The 21,571-nt window shown below is 41.5% G+C and overlaps 2 protein-coding genes across 4 annotated transcripts; one reads left to right on the top strand and one right to left on the bottom strand.

The window, feature by feature from the left end:
• The first annotated feature begins 219 nt into the window (after positions 1 to 219).
• On the top strand, positions 220 to 20,080 carry LOC129754737 (AT-rich interactive domain-containing protein 2). 3 transcript variants are annotated; one of them, XM_055750952.1, is made up of 10 exons: positions 220 to 633; positions 1,765 to 3,865; positions 12,625 to 12,670; positions 12,741 to 12,895; positions 13,077 to 13,478; positions 15,764 to 16,819; positions 16,937 to 18,031; positions 18,204 to 18,518; positions 19,536 to 19,627; positions 19,690 to 20,080. In XM_055750952.1, exons 1-10 carry the CDS (start codon positions 581 to 583, stop codon positions 19,802 to 19,804), a joined length of 5,430 nt encoding a protein of 1,809 aa, XP_055606927.1. In that variant the 5' UTR covers positions 220 to 580; the 3' UTR covers positions 19,805 to 20,080. The 3 variants fall into 3 exon arrangements, with proteins under 3 accessions (XP_055606927.1, XP_055606926.1, XP_055606928.1); XM_055750951.1 differs by having other exon boundaries at positions 15,764 to 18,031; XM_055750953.1 differs by lacking the exons at positions 12,625 to 12,670; positions 12,741 to 12,895; positions 13,077 to 13,478 and having other exon boundaries at positions 15,764 to 18,031.
• LOC129754739 (uncharacterized) lies at positions 4,043 to 5,259 on the bottom strand. Its single transcript, XM_055750954.1, has 2 exons — positions 4,355 to 5,259; positions 4,043 to 4,302 (listed from the first exon to the last, which is right to left on the bottom strand). Exons 1-2 carry the CDS (start codon positions 5,161 to 5,163, stop codon positions 4,044 to 4,046), a joined length of 1,068 nt encoding a protein of 355 aa, XP_055606929.1. The 5' UTR covers positions 5,164 to 5,259; the 3' UTR covers position 4,043.
• Positions 20,081 to 21,571: the final 1,491 nt, after the last annotated feature.

The following is a 21,571-nucleotide window of genomic DNA, read 5'->3' on the forward strand; positions in this document are numbered from 1 at the left end:
GGTTCCTTCACAGCAAAACGTCAGGTTTGTTATGGCCCAGAAAATCGTGGGGCCCGTAATTTTGATGGTTGTCAAATTCAATGACAAAGGATAGGCTTGCCATCCCCTTGGTTCAGACGTGTTATCTTCTGTATTGAAACTGGCAATTTTTTTCAGTGTAAACAGGAACTCACAGTAACTCACCGGCTTCGGCTGTCATCTCATTCGCAAAGAAGAAGAAGAAGCAGAAAGAATCCCGCACAACTGCAGCCAAAAAGCATCAGCAGCACAGAAACGGAGTGCGTGAAATAAAAGCCGCGTCAAATTAATCGTTCGTGCGACCCGCCGTAGATTATTGTTGTGATTCCGTGTTCCGAACGGGTAAATCTTCGATTTCCGGTAAACCCCAAACGGATTCAAACTGCCGCGCATACGGGAAACACCCGGGGAGGGTGAAAGCAGCAAGCTGAAAAGCGAACGCCGCAACTATCAGCAGCAGGATGACGATGACGCTTTCCTGAACCAGAACAGTAGTTCCGTTGGCTGGACGCCGGGCAAGGAGGGCAGCAGGGCACGGGCCCGAGGCAAGCTCAATTTTGGAATGGACCGGGTTAGCTTCCTGCAGGATCTGCTGCAGTTCAATGAGAAGAGCGGGTAAGTTTTGCTTTTTTTTTTATTTACCTTTATCTGGGAGGCCATAATGGATGCATTGTTCAAGGTTGTCTCCATTATTAATGTAGATTTGCCTCGAAAATAATAACATTCTATTAATTTTTTTGCATTGTTTCAACATGTTTATGTTTCCAATTCTAGTTGAAATGAATAGAAATGGTTTAAGAATTATACAAGAATCTGGGTCAGTCCAGCTAGAGCCATTTTTTGTTGATGTCTAACCACCTTCGTACTCTATAGGCTTAATTTGGAATATTTGGATTAGATGAAAATTGGGATAAATATCTTCCGAACTGAAGATGTCGAACATTTAAATCTAATTTGGATTGTAGCTCAAAAATACCCGTGTGAAATTAACTTTTCTTCATTAAATTGAATATCTGTATATGTATTTAATTGGATTGTTGCATTGGTTTTTTGAGAAACTGAATATCATACGCTTCAAATGCCTCCTGACCAATTGTTGCTTCTAGTGTCCGATAGATGTCGATTTGAGCGGTTGAAAGTCTCTAATAGATAAACCTGTTTCAGTTGATTGACAAGAAGCGCAATCTAAACGGAAGAACTCGTAAAGGATGGTATTCTAACTTAAGATGAAAAAAGATACATTTAAAAATTTGTTTTTGCCGTTTGATATTATATTTGGATAAAAAACAAATTAACAAAATTCCGTAAATTGAAATTTTTTTTGTTAAGTTTTGAAAGGTTTGCTTAAGCAAAATAACCAACTTTATTCTGATCCGAAAGTTCAGAAAGTCTTAATGTTGCCGATAGTGACTGATAGAGGTGATAGAGGTTGAGCGGTTGAAAGCATTTATATCTTCTATCTGGATTATTCAATAGAAAACAGATAATTCTCTATTTAAAATGCACGCATGCATATTAACCAAAAATTAGAGTTATCAACCATCCAGTTCTACTGCCTTCCATCCTTCATGAAGATGGATTAAAGTATAAAAACACGAGATATGCAAACATGGATAAATGTGAAATCTGAAAAGATTTCTTTTATCAACGTGGTAGATGCTGCTACCTTTTTTTAATTTTGTATTAACTGTTGGGGCAATTTTCTCACAAATAACTTTACTAACTCATTTTCCGGTTTGCTTTCAGAACCCCAATCGTGCGGATGCCGAAAATCGGCAGCCACGATGTGGATTTGCATCGGCTGTACTCGACGGTCATTTCCCGCGGTGGCTGGCTCAAGGTTAACAGCCGGGAAGACTGGGACGAGGTGATCGAGGAGATGAAACTGCCGAAGCATTGCGTGAACAATGAAATTGCGCTGAAGCAGATCTACATCCGTTATTTGGATCGTTATGAGCGTGTGAACTTCCACGGGGAGGATAAGGACCCGATCGAAGAGGACGACGATGAGAAAAGACACAACAGACGTTGGTCCGCTAGGATGTTGCACGCCATTCCCGCGGTTTACAATCACGGGCAGCATCATGTTCCGGAGGGGAATAGGGCGCAGCTTAGTTTGTGCGGGGATTTGTACAAACCGAGTGAATATGAAAAGCTGATGATGTCACTGCTCTCGCCGTTACCGAACGAGCAGGACTTTGCGATCAACGTGTGCACTCTGATGTCCAATGAAAGTAAACACACGCTGAAGGTGGATAAATGTCCCAAGCTAATATCGATTCTATTGGGTCATGCAGGAGTATTCAGTCACTTTACGATGCGGGACATTTTCCAGGAGTATTATGCCAATATCAGAAAGAATTCGTTGCAACGATTCTGGAAGAATTGTTTGTACCAGAATTTGCCGGTTTTGGAACTGTCGTATGCTGATTGCTTCCAGAAGTTTGATCGCGATCCTACAGAGTTGATTAAGAATGTTTATGGAGATGGTTCGAGGAAGGATGTAGATGAAGAAGATGTTGGAAAATTGGATTCTGAGACGTTGATGGATTTCCTTAGTTTGGGTACAGGACTCGGTACGAACGACTACATTGGGCAACGGGTGTTGCAGATCGCGTCGATATTCAGGAACTTGAGTTTTAACGATGAAAATATTGCTGTTTTGGGTAGTAATCGAGCATTTCTCCGGTTTCTTATAATGTGTGCTAATGCCCAGTGGAACAATTTGCAGCATATGGGTTTGGACATGTTAGGAAACGTAGCCTCAGAAGTGGACATCTATGATGCTCAGTCGGATGATGTTACGAGATGTTTGTTATCCACTGTCCAAGAAGGTTTAGAAGGAGAAGACAGAGGCATCATAATTGGATGCTTGGAAGTACTAAGTAAAATCGCCCAGAGAGAAACCAATGAAGATAATTTAAACAGATACCTGAATCAAAAGGTCTACGATCAAATATGCTTGTTCTTATCACTTCGGGATATTATGTTGCTGTTGTATTCTCTGGAGTGTATTTACTCCTTGACATCAATGGGGGAGAAACCATGCAATGCGATCATGCATGTCACCGGTATAATTGACACCCTGGTTTCTTTTATAACGGTAGAAGCTCAGAGCTATGGACCAGATGCTTGCATTCTGATGCGGGTTGTGGAGACAATTCCAGGGAATCTGGCAGGTTTTCCACCAGGAAACCATGTTCAAACTGGAGGCCAAGTTGTTCCTCCGGTAGCTCCCAGTATGACTCAACTGACAGTGCAACCTAAGGAGCAGTCTCCGGTTCCAACGCCAAGCATCCCGGACATTCCTAAGCTTCCCACAAAAGCGACTACATTTCACCATAACGTTCCACCTTCCGGTGCACCCAACACCATTCAAATAACAAGTGTAACACGCCCTGCAGCTTCAAATTCACCTCAGATACCGGTCAACATTATCAGCCGTAACGACCCAAACGCAGCATTGGCTTCTAAAAACCTGGCATCTACAAGTTCTGTTCAACCGTCCAGTTTGCCTTCTTCGCCAGCGACTCCTTCCGGTCCAGTAACCGTAGCCGCAAAGCACGCCCAGCAGCAACAATCCCAGGAGAATGAACAATTTGCCTACGCCTGGCTAAGAGCTACATTTGAAACTGCGCCTTCAATGAACAGCCGTATCGAGCAGCACGAAGTGTACAAGCAATACCTTGCGGCCAACTCCAAGATCGGACGTAAGGCGGTCATGCCTCAGGTTCATTTCCAACGTTGCGTAAGAACTGTCTTCGGTGGCACGGTTGGCCCTACGATGGTGAAAGGCAACGAGAGCAATCAGTTCTTCTATGAGGGTATTCGCTTGAGGGCTAAAACGGTAAGTAGTTTGTTTTTAATCTCATGTGTTTCGATTTTGTAGTTAGAACCAATTTTATATGCCTGTACTAATTGTGTGAATCCCTCATTCTTTCATAACCCTTTAGAAAATAAAACGTAATTTTAAAGAAAGATCCAACATTTGCAAATATTCTGATAAGGAAAGTCTTAAATCTGATTTAATTGCTATTAGTAAATTTATGATGAATTCTTCCGCGAGCTTTCGCCAAAATGTTAGCGGGTGAAGTCATCGACTGCATCATCGCTGGTGGTCCGGTGAAACATGAAAAGTAACCCGGAAACCAATGCGGCACGGAGGAACCCTGTAACTGTAACAAATTTTGTCGCCTAGGTTTGGCGAGTTTTAGTTCTATTTCAAATCTTGGATCCGGAACTGAAAGCATATTTTTGATACCGGTTCTTTTTATAGCCTGCAATCTGGAATTGTCTATTGTATTATCAAAAATTCAAAAAATATCTATAAGCATACTTTGAATCTAGAACGACGTTCGCTTGTACAGAGGAAGGAACTGGAACGGAATTAGTTTTTAACACCATCTCAGTGGTGTTCCGATCCAAATCACTAACCACAAACAACCGATCCATGGGAATGTGCTCGGGAATGAGTACATCATTGATAGAACTATCCACTGCTGCTTTCGGAAGGGCTTCAGGAATTAACGTCCTTACCATTATACTCGGATCGCTGAACAAGTCTTCGGTTATTTCCCAAGCCATTTGGTCTGCTGTTGTTGAAGAGCTTTCAAACCTGTCACTCACACGAAGGTGTGCGTTTGGTTTGCTATTATTTCTTAACTGCGTTTGAAAATTAGTTTTCATTTGAGTTGTGAATTTCTCTTGGCGGTGTTCAGTAGCTACGTCTTCGTTTTCTAAAATGTTGTCTATTGTTTGAAGCTTCAACAACATTCGACGGTTTTTTTCTTCGGCTAAATTCATAAGATATTTGATTTTAGGATTCTTTTTTGTTCCACATTGTTCGATGTACGAGGCAAATTTCAAACTAACGTCCTGGTCATTTGTTCCTATAGAGTTAAGTTTTGATATTATTTTCTGTTTTCGTTGTTGTAACTGTTGCCTGTCAGTTTCTATTCGTTCAAAAGCCTGATCAACTTGAGGTGGAAGTTGTCTTGTAGATGATTGCCTTTGGCCGATATGCTTAGGAGGACTGATTAGCGTTTCCTTCTGGTATAGCAAGGCATTTTGATCATTTTCGGGATAAGAAGAAGGCTTTGTGCATTTGGGTGGTGGTATTCTCGATCGGAATTGGCCTTTCTGCATCCTGGCGTATTGTCAGGTTTAAGTATTCTAAACGTGAGAATTATGCTGTGATGAAATTTTCAATGTTTCTCAAGTCAAACGTCTACAGAATGTTAAGAAGCTACTTTGATTGTGAATCTGGTTTTTGAGAAAGATGGTTTGTTGACACCTAATCACTGCGGTATTTTAGAGAGAAGTGCGAAAAAGACGTCCGATTCTCATATCTGTCTAGACCGGAAGGTAGTCAAATCTCGACTGAAGATTCCTTACAAATACTTTTATTTACATATATGTTGCTGTTCATCCCTTGTTCATATGTTACACGTTGCAGAGATGCATGAAATATATTCCCCCTTAAATTATTTCGATCTCGACCAGAAAGGTGGTGAAGGTGTACATATTAAAAATGAGAGATCATACTCACGGCAATACTCAAGAATTAATGACTCGAAGGCTGGTGTGTCTCCTCTTAACGACTCAAGGTCTGGTCTCTTAAAGGTTCGAGACTGACTACACACATCACGTTCTACGATAGTGTTTGGATATTCCCTAACGAAGAATCCCCCATACACTTACTCAGAGATGTCGAAAGTTGCTTTCCACTGAGGATATTCCCCGATAGTGAAGTACCCCTCTCCATAAGACGTCCACCCTGAAGAAGGTATAGTCTTATGTCCACAGCTTCAATCATAGGTCAAGACATTACTCGGATACTCTCCGTCGGTGGAATTGTGCTACTAGGCACGCGACGTAGGACACAAGATCCACTACGCAGTAGATTCTTCCTTCACTGTTTCACCCGTAGTTCTAGCAAGGTTAGTAAATCGGGCGAACACATCGCTAACCACAAGCCAAGTACAAGGTCTTCGGACATTAATTACACCACGTAGGCAAATGTTGTACCAATTCTCGAATTTTCGGAACTAGACAATGGTTCAACGCTTCTCTTTCTGAGTCGTTCTACAGTTGCTGCCAATTAGCCATCGAGGGCTTCCTGGAATATTTCCAGAAGTTGGGCGTTTCTGTGTCGCTGTAGCTATGCCCATCCTCTAGCGAAACCAAGATGGACATGACGTCACCCATAAGCGCATAAGGTAACACTGCTTATACTGCATTGGTTGTCTGTCGCAACAATACCTTCCGTTTGCTGCTTCGAATCATCGAAGTGTACGATATGAATCGTGTGAGGGCGGTAATTACAGCTATCTTACAGCCGTATTCGACGTGGCTAAGCTGTCCGTTAATTTTCACAGCCAGGTACTTACTTGCGTGTTTGAACCAACGATCGAACTGCAATATTAACTGTGGTCTCTAAGACAGGTGATCAACACCATCTCGGTGTTGTGGTTCTATAGTGGCACAAAGCTGAACATTCCTCATTGAGGAACCAGGGTGTCAACTTTATCTCCCGCTGGGAGGCTTGTCTTTAGTAGTCCATCAAACGCTATGTTCCATAGAACATGGTCGATCGAGGCTTGTGGAACACCCGCTGTAATTTCAGTGTCTCCATTCCATTGTTGATCATAAAGTGTTGCTGGCATCTGTGAAAGTAACATTTCTCCAGTTCGTAGAGTATTGACGTGGTTGAAGACACTCCTCAAATTTACGGTTATAACCGTGCCGAAACGATCTCGTTTACTTTCGGTCAGCCTGGCTCTGTCCGCTAATTCAATGACAGAACGGATAGCATCTACTGTGCTGCGACGTTTCCAAGAATCGAATTGTTCGTTGTAGAGTCCACCTTAACCTTCGCTGTACCTCTGGAACCGCCTCTAAATCATATTCTTTAGTACCTTACCGGCTGTATCTAGTAAACATATCGACTACGGTTAACCATTGTCGGGGGATACCCACGGGAAGAGAGGTTCTCGTTGCCGGGCGAGCCTCTCGAGTCGGTGTAGAAAGTCGTCACTGTCGGGAAACATCCGAGTCGTAGCGTTCGAGAGCCGAATTTGTTCCGTGACAGGGACGAGTCCAGGACAAACTGCTCTCGATGTGGCACACGAAAAAGCCGCGGGCCGAAAATCCTAGGATTGCCAGCCAAAAGGATAGAGAAGAGCGGACAACGGTCGGAGTAGAGTGATCCCATCGACGGGGAGCTGTCGAATAGTGTGCGGCCGACCCCACGGTTTGAAACTACAAAGATAAGGCAACATCTTCTGCGTAGCGGATACCGTGGGTGCGTTTGTGTGTAGGACCTTCTGGGAGTATCCGAGTAGTGCGGTTCCCAACGACCGAAGCTGCGGGGATAAGATATTACCTTCTTCGCATTGGAATCGTTGGGAAAGGGTTATTCCAGGATCGGGGAATACCCACGGGTAGAGTGGCTCTCGATGTCGGGTGAGCCATTCGAGTTGGAGTAGGATGACGTCTTCGTCGGGATTCATCCGAGTAGTTGCGTAAAGTTCCGCACGTGTGCTGTTCCAGATGCGAGTCTAGGATAAGCTGCTCTCGACCGGCACCCGACGGGTACAAAGGCGGCAAACCTCAAATCCTGTAGATAAAAGTTCGGGCTTCGAATCGTTAGAGGAGAGGTCAGGCCTCGAATCTTTAGGAGGAGAGGTTTGTGTGGTCAACCTCGAGTTTTTACGATCAGAGTTCGGGTCTCGAGTCGTATGAGGAGAGATCAGGCCTTTAATCAACAAGAGGAGGGGTATAAATGGTCACATTCAGTCATTACGAAGAGAGGTCAGATCTCGAGTCGCAAGAGGATAGATCTGGCCTAGAATCGTGCAGAAGAAAGGTCACTCACTAAGGATCAACTTCAGTTATCTATCGCGAAGCTTCCTCAACCCAGCCCAACTCAATCATTAAGGTTTTTCATTCAGATAGTCACGTCCCATTTGGGGCTTTGACGAGATCGCATTTCCCTATTCTCTTGTCGGTTACACTGTGTGGGGATGGATCTGGTTTGCGTAACCAACTGTATCTTGCCCAACAACGTCTGCAACTCGGTAAGCACTCTCTCTTTAAGGAGCACTCCTCCTCCGGATGTTCCGGACTACCGTATTTTAAGCACAGAGAACCAGAGAACGGGCTCCGAACAAATATGTGTCGAATTCGTGTGTAAGAATTTGAATCGTCGGCCATTTTAAAACCGTTAAAATTGGCCTAAAAACAGCACCATCTAGTGGCTCTTAGCTAAGTGACTCAGCTGTTATTGTCGATTTTTTTTTGTCAACAGTTGAGAACACTCAGAACATAAATAACCCAAAATTTACTTCGAGGTCGCACCAAAACAGCTTTGGAAGTCAAATATGCTATCAGTTGGTTGATTTGAGCAAAAATGAGAGCTAAATTTCTATGCGCGGATGGCATAAAATGACGAGTTTTGCTTGTACGGCTATTTGACGTACAGTTCGCTTTAATATTGCTTTTCAAAGGTTATGAGCGCATTTAAATTCAATTCATATACAATTTAGTCATGACATGATGCCCTAAGTGATTTTGATATAACTCAGTTGGCAAGTCGGTAGACTCCTGAGCCGATGTCCGCTTGTTCAAGCCCAAGAATACGATGCATAGTTCAAGCACAGAGAACAGATGTATACAAGCTCGAAGAAAAAATCTTATAATGTATTGCGCCGTTCAAAAGTTACTAATCACATTTTCAAGTGCCTAGTTTTCGAAAAGGATTAGGCTTAGATAAATGCAATAAGAGTTACCTTTGGCAGAAACAGAATTTCACTAGCTTTATTTTTGCACTACTGAGGCAGTCAAAATACAGTGAGGGGCAAAATAAAGTGTCCAAATTATTTTTTTTTATGATTTCTTTATTTTTCTGGTTAAAATTCAACGGAAACACATCGTAATCATTTTTAAAATATTGTTTATTATGTTCTTTTTAATTTTTGTTAGTGTTGCGCTGGTTAAAAAGGAAGTTTTTCTGATAGAAAAAAAAGTTAATATTGAAAAAAAAAATGGGCAAAATAAAGTGTTCAACTCAAAAATCAATATAATTTCGATAAGTTTCCATCGCGAGGCCCCTCGAATTTGTTTGTTTTGTGTATTTTGACATTTCATAAACAACTGGCTTGGCTCTGGAGTATTCAAACAGGTGTGGTTCAATTACCACGTGGACAGAAAAATGAGATTTTTGAACCCCTCCTCCCCCTCCGTGGACAAGCGTGGACATTTGGCAAACCCCTACCCCCTCCCCGGATGTCCACGTGGACAGATTGGAAATTTTTTTATTTGAAATACCTGTAATTTGACAGATAGAGAATACCACTTTTTGCCTTTTTGTTATAGGAATGGCTGATTTTGTAAAACCGAATATGAATTTCCTGATATAAAAAAAATTAAAAATTTTAAATTTATTAATTATCATATTTATTACTTGCTTTCAAGTAGCTACTTATTTTTTAAACTTAAACTGGAAAGGTATGCTATTTCGAGATTTTGATTAAACATCTTAATATTTATTCACCTTTAAAAAATATTTTGAAAGTAAGTATGTCCACGTGGACATGACCCATACCCCTACCCCCCTCTCCGTGGACAAGCGTGGACATTTTCATACCCCCCTCTCCCCCCCCCCCCCTAAGTTGTCCACGTGGTATGTGAACGGCCCCTGTCTACATTCGAATAAGTTGTAAAATATGGAAAACGCATAAATTTCTGGTTCCATTCCGTTGTTCATCCGGAAACTGGTTGTTCGTGATGTGAATAACGATCAAACGCAACGGGAAGTGGCCAAGCACAACGAAATCAGCAAGACAGCGGTATCAAAAATCATGAAGAAGATGAAAACGTTCGTATCGGTGGTGGATCGCCCGGGAAGAGGACTGAAGCCCAAGACAGATGCCAGAACGGAGAAGAAAATCATTCTTGAAGTGAAGAAAAACGCAATAATAACGATCCAGCAGATACAGGAAGAGCTCCAATTTTCGGTATTGCGTCGTACTGTCCGTTGCTACATCCATGCAAAGGAGTACCATAGCAAGATCGCAGTGAGAAGGCATTTCATCAGCCAGATGAACAAGGCTAAGCGGCTCAAGTTCGCCAACGAACACGTCGATAAACAGCTCAAGTACTGGAAAACATTTTTGTGGGCCGACGAATCCAAATTCGAGCTATTCAACCGGAAGAAGCGGGATCATATGTGGCGCAAGTCGGGTGAGGAGCTGCAAGACCGCCATATCCAAGGAACAGTCAAGCACGGGGGAGGTGACGTGATGGTGTGGGGGTGCTTTTCTTGGGGTGGGGTGGGCAATTTGATAAAAATTGACGGAATCATGACAGCTGAGTCATATTCCAATATCCTGCGGGAAAACCTCGAGGTATCCCTCATCAAAACAGGCCTCGAAGAGCGCTTCGTTTTACAGCAGAATAACGATCCGAAGCATACGGCCAATCTGATGAAGTCATTTTGCCGTTCCTGCCGCATCAAACCCCTTGAATGGCCCAAACAAAGTCCTGATCTGAACCCCATCGAAAATCTGTGGGCCATCCTCGATGCTCTGATTGATAAGACTGGTGTGACAAATAAAAATACTCATTTTGATGCCCTGGAGCATGCGTGGGAAGAACTCGACCCACAACACTTGCACAACCTTGTTGAAAGTATGCCGGAGCGCTTGCAGGAGGTGTTGAAGGCTGAGGAAGCCATACCCATTATTAAATCGTTCTTGTTTGCCTTCAGTTTGAATTATTTGAAGCTGTACTGATCTGGACACTTTATTTTGCCCCTGTTTTTTTTTTGGAATATTAACTTTTTTTTTCTATCAGAAAAACTTTCTTTTTTTACCAGCGCAACATTAACAAAAATTGAAAAGAACATAATAAACAATATTTTAAAAATGATTACGATATGTTTCCGTTGCATTGTAACCAGAAAAATAAAAGAAATTAAAAAAAAATATTTTGACACTTTATTTTGCCCCTCATTGTAACTAACAGTTTTGGAATAAGTTTTTGCACTTCTTGGACGATTATTGTCAGAGGAAGAATTGTCTATATCCAGTCAATTAAGAACATTCTTGACGATCAATCTTACCCATCAGAACTGGTTCTCAAAGCGGGTTACTTTCGAGTATCGCTTTTGCATCCCATTGTTCAAAATTTAGCACTTCTTGCTTTAAGAAAATAGCGATTAACTTTTAAGATATTTTTTCCGCTATGCATCGTGACGAAAGTGTCACGAAACTTCAACAGCGATTTTCTTGAAACATGCCAAAAAGTTCATAGGACCTGTTCAAAACTTACCAAAATTTTGTTTTTTTTTTATTCAAAACAATTTTGGCTTAACTTATAACACATAGTGGGCCAAGTGGTGAGAGTTAAACAGACTTATGAATCAATCTTTGAAATCGATGAAAAAATTTGCTATTACTTTGAGTATATCTGCGTTGAGGGTTTTAAGCATTATTTGTAAATCCGGTGCATTTCTTTTCTTCATCAGGATTTTCCATATCATCCATCTTTTTGCAGCATAGTTTGAACATGTAAACGAGAAATGATCTGGATCTGCGTTAGCCGCGTCGCATTCACAGGTGTCATTTGAGATAATTCGGTTTCTGTACAGATGAGCTGGTAACCTTGAATGGAGCCATCTGGTGACCCAACCAAAAAACAAAAATCGGTTAAAAATGGTCGTTGGAAATTTTACACAAGTTTCGTAGGCTAGCTTGTAAGTCTGTTCTCTGTGGTTCAAGTTTTCATCTATATGAGAAAATCTAATTTTCATTTATGCTTTGTACCACCATTAGTTAACCAGAATGAAAGCAAATTCGACTTTCATGGCGTGATAGCAAAAAATAGTCCGCAAAGGGATACTTTGGTGGTGTCTAGTATTGCTATCAGAATAGGGTTTGAACCAAATTAGGCTACCATCTTGCTGTTGATACCCTCATTTGGTCTCAGTTTGCTATGAAATAGAAAGTTGTTGAACCATGTTTAAACGATGCTTAGTGTTTCTATCGTAGAAAAGCTTCTACCAAATGTTGTTATCATTGGTGTTTTGGTTTGATTCTGGACTCAGTTTGCTTCAAATTTACGCAATCATTCTCTAAGAAATTGTCACATCAAAGAAGTGGTCCTCTCAACATACTTTGCCAGTTTAACCGTCCTCTTTCGAACTCATTTTTAGAAGTTCTCAAAACACTTTTGTATACAAATACATAATAAGATGTTCTATTAACATGCTGACTGATGCTTAACTATTTTGAAATATTATTCCCTCCATACTCTATGTTTAAGTTATCCTCTGACAAATTCTATCGATTATTGCGGTCGTCCCAAATAAATCTTACCAAACCCAGCGTTAGGCGAACCCAACTGTTATCGCATTTTGAATTCAAATGCAGTTGTCAATAGTCAATACTGCTTTGATGATTTCGAACAACTCTTTGACTAATAAAATCCATCTAGTGTAAGGTAGAATCCCGAATCAGGTTTTACTAACTATCACACTTGTTCTTCCATTTTACTTACCGACAACATGCACGACGCATCCCGTTATAACACCAACAACAACAACAGTCTGCAACCGTAGTAAACAGCACGGCTGGAAAAACATCGGACGGCGGTGAGTATTAGTTGTTTGTACCTATTTGGTTTCAGTAGTTTTGTAGCTACGAAGGAATTCTTTGTTTTAGCACCATCGACTCCAGTTAGGCCGTTGCCGAAACCAATAAAACCGCAACTGGCCGGAGGAGGACTTGATTCAGCGAACTCCAGCTCCGGACAGCCACCCCGTTTCATGACCCAGATCATCAACAAAGCTGTGATGACAAACAAGGCGAACGTTGAAGTAAGTGTAACGTATTCGATTAACGTTTTTTGTTTGAATGAAGAGTTCTACTAATACCCACTGAATCGTGAAACGTGATATCCTTTCCGAATATAAACGTGTTTGGATTTATAAAAAAGATTTAAAGTCTGTCGAGATGCTTTCACACAAATAACATCAATTTTATTTTTCATAATTGTAGCAGCAGAATCAGTTTTCACAAGCAAACGAACAGAAGGTGATCATTCTCAATCAAACCACCATATCACCGCAACCGGGCGGAACTTCAGCGGCGGCTGCGACAACTTCGCAATCTCAGCAGCATCAGCAGACGACCGGAACCACCACCATCATGAATCAATCCGGCACGATCACCTCGACGACGTCAAATCCTTCGGCCCTGATCAAGAGCTTACTCGCCAATAAGGTAACCACGACGACGACGATGACGACAACCGGTGGCAATAATGAGCAGCAGTATGTTGCCAGCAGCAGCAGCAGCTCGGTTGGCAACTTCGTCGTTTCGTCCTCCGTTGCCAGTAGTTTGTCGTCTACCACTACTTCTACTACCAGTTTGATTGCATCGAATGTTAACGTGCATCAGGTAACTTTTAATAGATGTAGCGTAGAATTAAACGTTAATCCTCGAAAGTCTAACATGTGAGCAACTTTATTTTGAGTTTCGTGCCAGCCTTTTTAACATAACATTCATTTTAGCCGTCCTAGAGTATTTTTGCGTTGAATGAGTGCTATTTTCACTATGTGATTTTTTTTTATCCTAATCAATAATGTCTGCGTTTACTAATCAATTCCAAGTCAAACATTTGTTCTTCTCATTTGTTCGAAATTTGGATGTATTGCCGAGATTAATCTGATAAAAAATAACATTTGCTAAAATTATTAAATATGACTGAAACTAAAAAAAGAAACCAAATAATCGAAGAAAATAACATTTAAAACACTTGTGTTAAGCGTAATTTTCCACTGGTGGATTCATATGCCGTAATTATATTTTTAGCTCACAAACAATTAAAATCCTTATTGACATTTACCCGGAACTGGTATGATAATGTTTTCAGTTTTTATGTGGCAATCGGCTGATAACTTTGAAAAATTTTCCGTACATGCTTTTTTGCTTGTTCCGTTGTTTGAATACTAAAAGTGCACTAAAAAAGCTTTGACCTAAGATATTCCACAAAAAAAAAAACGGAAAACCGGAACATAAAATCTTAAATTTAAAATAAAATCTAAATATTATTAAATAAGAATTTATCACACTAATAAGTACTAGAGATGTACCGAATAGTGGTATTCGGCAAACGGCCGAATACCGAATATTGACCTTTTCAACTATTCGACCAAACGAATATTCGGCCCAATATTCGGTCGAATATTCTATTGAGTTTTTAATGAAAAAAACTTAAGCGATTATTTCAATGCTGTCAATTTATCCATATTATTGCCCCTCATATTTCTATGCGATTATTTTCAACCAGATGATGTTATCGGATAGTTACAAGATATTTTTAAGTAGGGGTCTTTTTAATTTTTAAAATGTCACCAATAACTGAAAAGACGTCAGTTGACCAGTCGCTTCTAGGGCGTTTATCCCCAAAGAGATTGCGTTCCTGTGAAATCTGGGACAAAACACGTCGTAACTGGTGCCAAGCTATTTGAATTTGCTTCTTTGATATTGAATTAGATGAAGGTCGAATTTGAGCTCTTCGATGGGGATCTTTATCTTCAAAATAGTTGTTGAAAATAAAGGTGATATTTAACCTTAGCATATCATACTTTTAAACCACACGTATCCACACGATCAGACATTCAGACAAGTTTTTTAAGACAAATTTAAGATTTTTATTTGATTATGCAAATAATCTGACAAAATTCGGGAAGTTTTAAACAATATCTAAACATCCCGGCCGGATTTGACTTGTCTGGAATCTTTACTGGATTAATGGGCAAGCCTGAATATATCCAGAAAATCTGGAATAATCTATAATCAAAGTATAAAGCGATACTGGTCGGCAATCTTCTGTACGATCTACAGTAAAAGATACGCGGATATACCTAAGATGTTTTGCTGAAACCATTAGTTTTAAATGATTGTGTAGCTTTTACAACATTACTTTTGAATATTTCATAAATTATCCAAAGTCATTTGAAAATTTTTGCAAGTCTGTAGTAGATACTTAGCTAAACTATTCGGCTCACCGAATATACGGCTTAACGGTTTTTCGGCGGTATTCGGCGCCGAATATTCGGCCGACCGAATATTCGGTACATCTCTAATAAGTACCATATACAAGATATTCCGTGTTTCGTTTTCCGCCTGGGTTAAACACACAAACACTGATCTATTGTTGGGTGTTTCCAATTTGCACAACTTGGTCTTAATAAAGTTTGGTTTGAATTTTATTCCTTACAATTTAGACCAGGGTTATAACTATTCCACTCATTTTACTGGTTGAAATGTAAAAACTTATGCTGCACAAATAACACACGACGTATTACAGGACACGATACTTAACGGAAAAAGGAATTAAATTTACCTTTTTTGTCGACCGGTTTCGGGCTCGAGTTGCCCATGTACAAGACGATGTCCGACCAGACATGATTAAATTTATAACATTTGAGTTATGCTTCTGAGTGTAGCACATTCGTGGCAAGTGAATAACGAGATATCTCGTATTTGGTTCACAATGTGTTAAGTATGGATCCTTGAAAATCTTGAAAATATGAATTTGAAAGGTGAATCTAAAACCTTGAATTTTGATCTATAACTTGAATATCAGGTCATGCTTCGCCACTCGAGAAATAGTTGAAAAACTCTTCAAACAAAAGCATCACCTTGGGAAAGTTAACTGTTTTTTGTTCCTTCTCTAGGTTGCTCAACGGCAGCAAATGTTGAAACAGAAACAACGTGCAGCGGTTCCATCGTCAGCTGGCAAAAATATGGTCGTTACTAGCAATAACCCTAGTAGTATCAAGGTTGGAAACTCCACCATTTCGATCAAACCAGGGACACTTCCCAGCAATACCGTGATCACGGCAGCAAGTCCACAGGAATCTAGCGTGGATGGGCAGTTGAATCCACCTCCGTTGGCACCGCTCAGCCAAGCAGGTGGATCTATGGTTAAAACGAATAAAATGCTGGCCGACTTAATCGAGAAAAAATCAGGTGATAATTCAGTTTTCGCGATTGGTGAAACAACGGTTAAGCGGAAGAGTGAAGTAGACCTTTCGGAACCACCATCTAAAAAAATTGAAATTATGGAAACAGACGACATTAAGGTTACTCCGAAAGCGGCTGATTTGTACGCTGAGTTGGCGGGTTCAATTCTTGAAGGTGAAGATTTTGAAGACATCGAGATGAAAGAGGTCAAGGAAGAGGTGAAAGTGCAGACTGTATCAACTCCACAGGTCATCACTATGCCAGCTCCAGTCCAACGGCAGATAATTGTTACACCTAATAATCCGCAACCAGTTCTGTTGTCGCCTGGCGGTTCAGGAGGTCAACAGTTGACGACTCAAACAACAGCTACCATTAAGACGGATACTGGATATCAAACAGTTCCAATCATTCTTCAACAAAACCAACTTCAAATCCAAAAGGCTGCTCCAGTTCTGCAACCCGCTGTACAACAACCTACTCAATACATATTGGCAACAAACCCACAAGGTCAAACTTATGTTGTAGCTCAACAACCACAACAGCAGCAACAACTACAGCAGACGGTTTTGTTGACCCAAAATCCGCAACATGGAACTCAACAGAAAACAATTATAATACTGCAGCAGCAACCAAACCCTGCTGGTAACCCTCAAGCCCAAACGCAGCAAATCGTACAAACGCAATCGCCGGCTCCACAAAAGGTATTCGTTAATCAGCAAGGTCAGCAGATCATTATGACCCAGGTCCCTAGACAAGTTCAACACCAGGTAATTGTTAACCATCCACCGAAGAATCCATCGAAGGCCCCAAAGGCCCAGACGGCCCTGAAATCGGCTGGTAAAATTGTTGAAAAGAAACCTATTTATATCACTACTAATCAACAGGGAAATACGATAAGCCTCGAAGGTCCGTCGCAACAGATCCTGAAAACGAATCAACAGGCGCAGATTATTCAAACTCACATTGGTCAGCAGCAGCAGCAGCAAAGCAGTACGGCGCAGCAAATTCAGCAGATTATTCAACAAAGCGGATCACAAACAATTCAAATTATTCCCCAACCTCCCGTCAGCGCTCCCCAATCACAACAGTTGGTCATTCAGCAAGCACAAACTCAACCATCGCAAGTTCTTATTCAGGCACAACAATCTTCCCAGCAGCTTAAACCGCAAATAATCTCGCAACAAATCATTCAACCAGCAACTCAGCAGCCCCAAATAGTACAGAAAGTAATCCAACAAAAACCAGCCCAAAAACAATCTCAAACCTCTAAACAATCTAACGCGTCAGCAACCTCAGCTCAAATAGGTTCTCTTCCTACTAAAACAATCATTGTTCAACAACAAACTACAGCTTCTGGAACACCTCAAAAGCAAATAATTCAAGTAGTTCAACAGAAACTTTCCTCTCCACATACAACTCCTAAAACTGTTGCTAAACCTATCACATCTCAGACAAAATCAAAACAAGAAAAAAATTCTGAACCAGCATCCGCCTTTTTACCTACGACAACAACCCCCGCGCAAACAATCAATAGTCCGGCTTCTGTTCCAACCACAGTAGAATCTACCAAAGCAAACGCTGAACCAGACTCGACTTCGACCTCTTCAACAGTAAATGCTCCCTCTCCCAGTATTTCTCCCCCTGGCACCATTCAACCGCCAGGACCAACGACCATTCCCGTAGTCGGTACCAACAGCTCGATCCAGATGATACCGGCTATGGACCCGGCCAAGGCCATCGACGAGGATGTCGAGCTGAGCTGGCCGTGGGTGTGCGACTGGCGCGGCTGTCCCCGGAAGCGGTATGCTTCGGCCAACGAGGTGTATCTGCATGCCTGCGCCGTTCACTGCCCGAAATCCGTCGAATCGACTGCCGACATCTACTGTCAGTGGGGCCCAGGACCTAACCTGTGCGACAACATTCCTCGCAAGAGGTTCTCGCTGATGACCCACATCTTCGATCGGCACTGCACCAGTGAGGTAAGTTTTGTTGACCATTAGTTAACCTTAAAGACACGAATGCCACAAAGATGGTAAAGTGTCATTAATAAAACTATATATATATTAGTTAACCTTGGTAATACTGACAACGGATTTTAGTAAGCTTGCTAAATCGACTCTTAATATCTGTTCTAACCTTCGTTTTCCGTAGTCTTTTAAATCTGCCGTTCAACGACGGCTGTCCAATGCGGCATCCGGAACCCAAACGCCTCAGCAAGCGTACCCGGTTTCGCTAGTTCGACAAACAACTACGGCAGGTCAACCAACGCCTCCAACCCAAACTGGAGGAAGTACGGCGACGCCGGTTGCCTCGAACGGAACAGTACCGGTCCCGGCGGCAATGTCACCATCGTCCGTGAATGGTGCCGCCGACAGTGGACCGCCTGGTCTAGCGCTAGCCGGCCCTGCAGCCTTGCATGCCATCAAACGACACGCTATCGACTGGGCCAACGCCAAGGAGTGTCAGGTAATTTTGGTAAAGGGTGTACACGATGAAATTGCCACACACAAAATTGATTCGTAATATTCGAGTTTTCATCCGATGGTCATCAAATTTCCATGGATTGAAAAATAACTATTAAACTTCGTTTTGCCATTTTACTCATATTTTATTTACAGTACATACGCAAATGCCCGCACCTTGACCTTAATCCCGACCATAAGATTCTGTACAACCTGTGAATCAACCGTTTTTGCGTGTAAACCCATACTTTCTTCAGTTCCTCGACTGTATTCACTATCTTAGGTCGTTTAAGAAGGTGCTGCTTCATAATCACCCATTATTTTTCGATGGGGTGGAGCTCCGGAGTGTTGAACATTTTCGGCACGAAATTGACCTTATTGTCCGCAGCACGTCCTTGGAGTAGTGGCATGAGGCCAAATCCGGCCAGAAGATTGTTGGGACATAGTGGGCCTTCAGGACAGGAAGCAGCCGCTAAAAGAGTGCCTTTTCATGTACACCTGTTCGTTCATCGCGTCCTGGGATACGAACAGAACACTCCGCTTCCCGCACGTGCAGATGGCTTGCCAAACCAGGAATTTCTTCGCAAATTTGGACATCTTCTGAATGCGGACATGCTCCGGAACGCTGAGCTTATCCTTGGCCGTGAAAAACAGGTTGCCGGGGATCTGTTTGAAGTCGACCTTCACATATGCTTCGTCGTCAATCGTTCCTCTAACCGCTTAATTACACGAGACACCGTAGAATTTGCGATTCCCAACGTTTTAGCGATGGAACGATGCCAGAGATCTTTGTTCTCGTGATGAATGAGCAAGATTTTATCACATACGAACTGTTATTTCGACTCCATTTTCGCGAGTTTTGATCACAGGACTTTGAAACTTGCAGGATGTAAACAATGCACTATGAACTAAATCCACCCAAATTTTCATTAAATTTCAAAGTGTTGCAATTGCATCGTGGACACCCTTTAGTTCTTGTTTCAATAGTTTCAACTCTAAAAATTAAATGTTCCATCCGCAGGATGATATCGAGGGTCCGGTCACCAAGAGTATTCGTTTAACGTCAGCTTTGATCTTGAGAAATTTAGTTGTGTACAACAATACTGCTCGAAGGTACAGTTTCTTCAACATCCCAGCTTATGAACGACTCTTAAAAATTCTCTTTCAAATTTCAGGAACCTACGTGCTTACGAACCGCATCTGGCAGGGGTTGCGATGAATAATGTTGAGTCAAGCCGCACTATCGCGCAGGTATTGTTCGAGATGAACGATGCCCAGCCAAACTATTAAACAACAGGAGAACTGGTAGAATAGTGACGTACCAAATCTCGGACAAGTTAATCAAAAGTGTGAAGTGTCCGTCATTATAAGGTAAAGAAAAAAAAATCAAATGCCTGAATATCGATGAAAATAATTTTAGAAATTCGACAAAAATCTTTAACAGACATTCACGGAATGCAATGCTGCATTTATTTTATTTTTGTGATTTCTATGTTTGTTAAAATTGTGACTATATACCATAACAGAACGAAGATCACTCTAAAAATACACACCTATATTGAATAAGTCCGATGGAATTTTTTCGTCCGAAATAATCCTTTGATAACCCGGCCTATCGGACTATCCGAAGAGCCGAACACTACCGGTACCGGTAACTAGAATTTGAGTTCCGGTCTTGAATGGCGCCTACTATTTAATTTCGATCGCCTTCTGATGCAGCGATTTATAAAGGACTTGCTTTGCTTCCGTCTAGTCCGCCTTGGCTGATTTCTATACCTTTCTGCCGGGAATTGATGCGCAAATAACGACACCTGGTCGCGTGTTCACCATCAAATACAGCAAATTTTAGGTGTTCGTCTCCTCTTTTGAGTGTATGTAGCTGGGGTCCATCGAAAATATCGACCCTTTTATATTTTTCATTCAGGTTGAATCTGTCTAGATCTACGGTTTCTGTCCCAGATCGACAATCAGTCTTGAGCAACCACCACTTGATTGTTCTGATCATTACTTTCTGCTGGCCACAACCATTTCCGTAGAATCTGTAGTATTTGTTCTCGCCTCCAAGAGGACCATGAACGTCGCCATCAGGATCGCTAAAGCTTTGAAAATCGTCGTCGCCAGCGATGGCTCGTTCTTGCGTCAATCGAGTGTACGACTATTAAGGACAGTTCTTTGATATCTTTTATGTCAAAGAATTCCCGGTAGACTCTTCCGTTATAAACAAAATATAAAAACACAACTTTTCTACTCAGCAGTCTAAACAGAACTGACTTCGACTTTTTATTCAAGATCCTCTCAGCCGTGCAACAGCTCTTAGCGTACCGTTCTTAACCAAATGTTGGACACAACAGTCCTCCACCCTTTACGTTACGATTTTGATATAATAAAAATAATGTTTACAATAAAATTCAATTACTTGGCAATCGCTCACTTAAGTAATTCTAACAAAATTCATTTGATTAAAAATCAGATTAAAACCTGCGCACTTCCGTTATAGTTCATTTCCGGGAATTTTTCAACGATGTATAATCAGCTTCCTCACGTCGCCTCTTTATCCGTTCAGATCGTTGGACTCCTTGATCGACGTGCATTGCAGTTCGTCATCTGAGTCGCTTTGATTCGGTTTTGTTGTCCGCTTAAAATCGAAGCCCGGAGATACGTTTTCTGTCGAATCATCCAAAAATCGAATAGGTTGTTGAGATTGTTTCCTTTCGTAGCAGTTTCTTCTAAAATGCCCTCTGGCATTGCAGAAACTACACACAAAACTCCCTATTATTCTGTCCCGTGAATATGATCGATTTCGTTGGTTGTACTTGAACCGAATATTCGGACGATCACGAGACGACGGATGAACTTCTGTTCTTCGATCGTCTCTGGGTCTTCTCCAGTTTTCCCGGTCATCATTCCACCACTGACCAAGTCGTTCAATTGCACTAACTCTCTCGTTAAACGAATGTCTGGCCATTTGTTATGAGAATTCGTTCGATATCGTCTAAAGTTGGGTTTTCCAGCTCTTATATTCGTTCACGAGCTTTCAAGTCCGATGCTCCAAGAGCA

The sequence above is a fragment of the Uranotaenia lowii genome, chromosome 3, assembly GCF_029784155.1.
Source record: "Uranotaenia lowii strain MFRU-FL chromosome 3, ASM2978415v1, whole genome shotgun sequence".
Lineage (NCBI taxonomy): Eukaryota > Metazoa > Arthropoda > Insecta > Diptera > Culicidae > Uranotaenia > Uranotaenia lowii.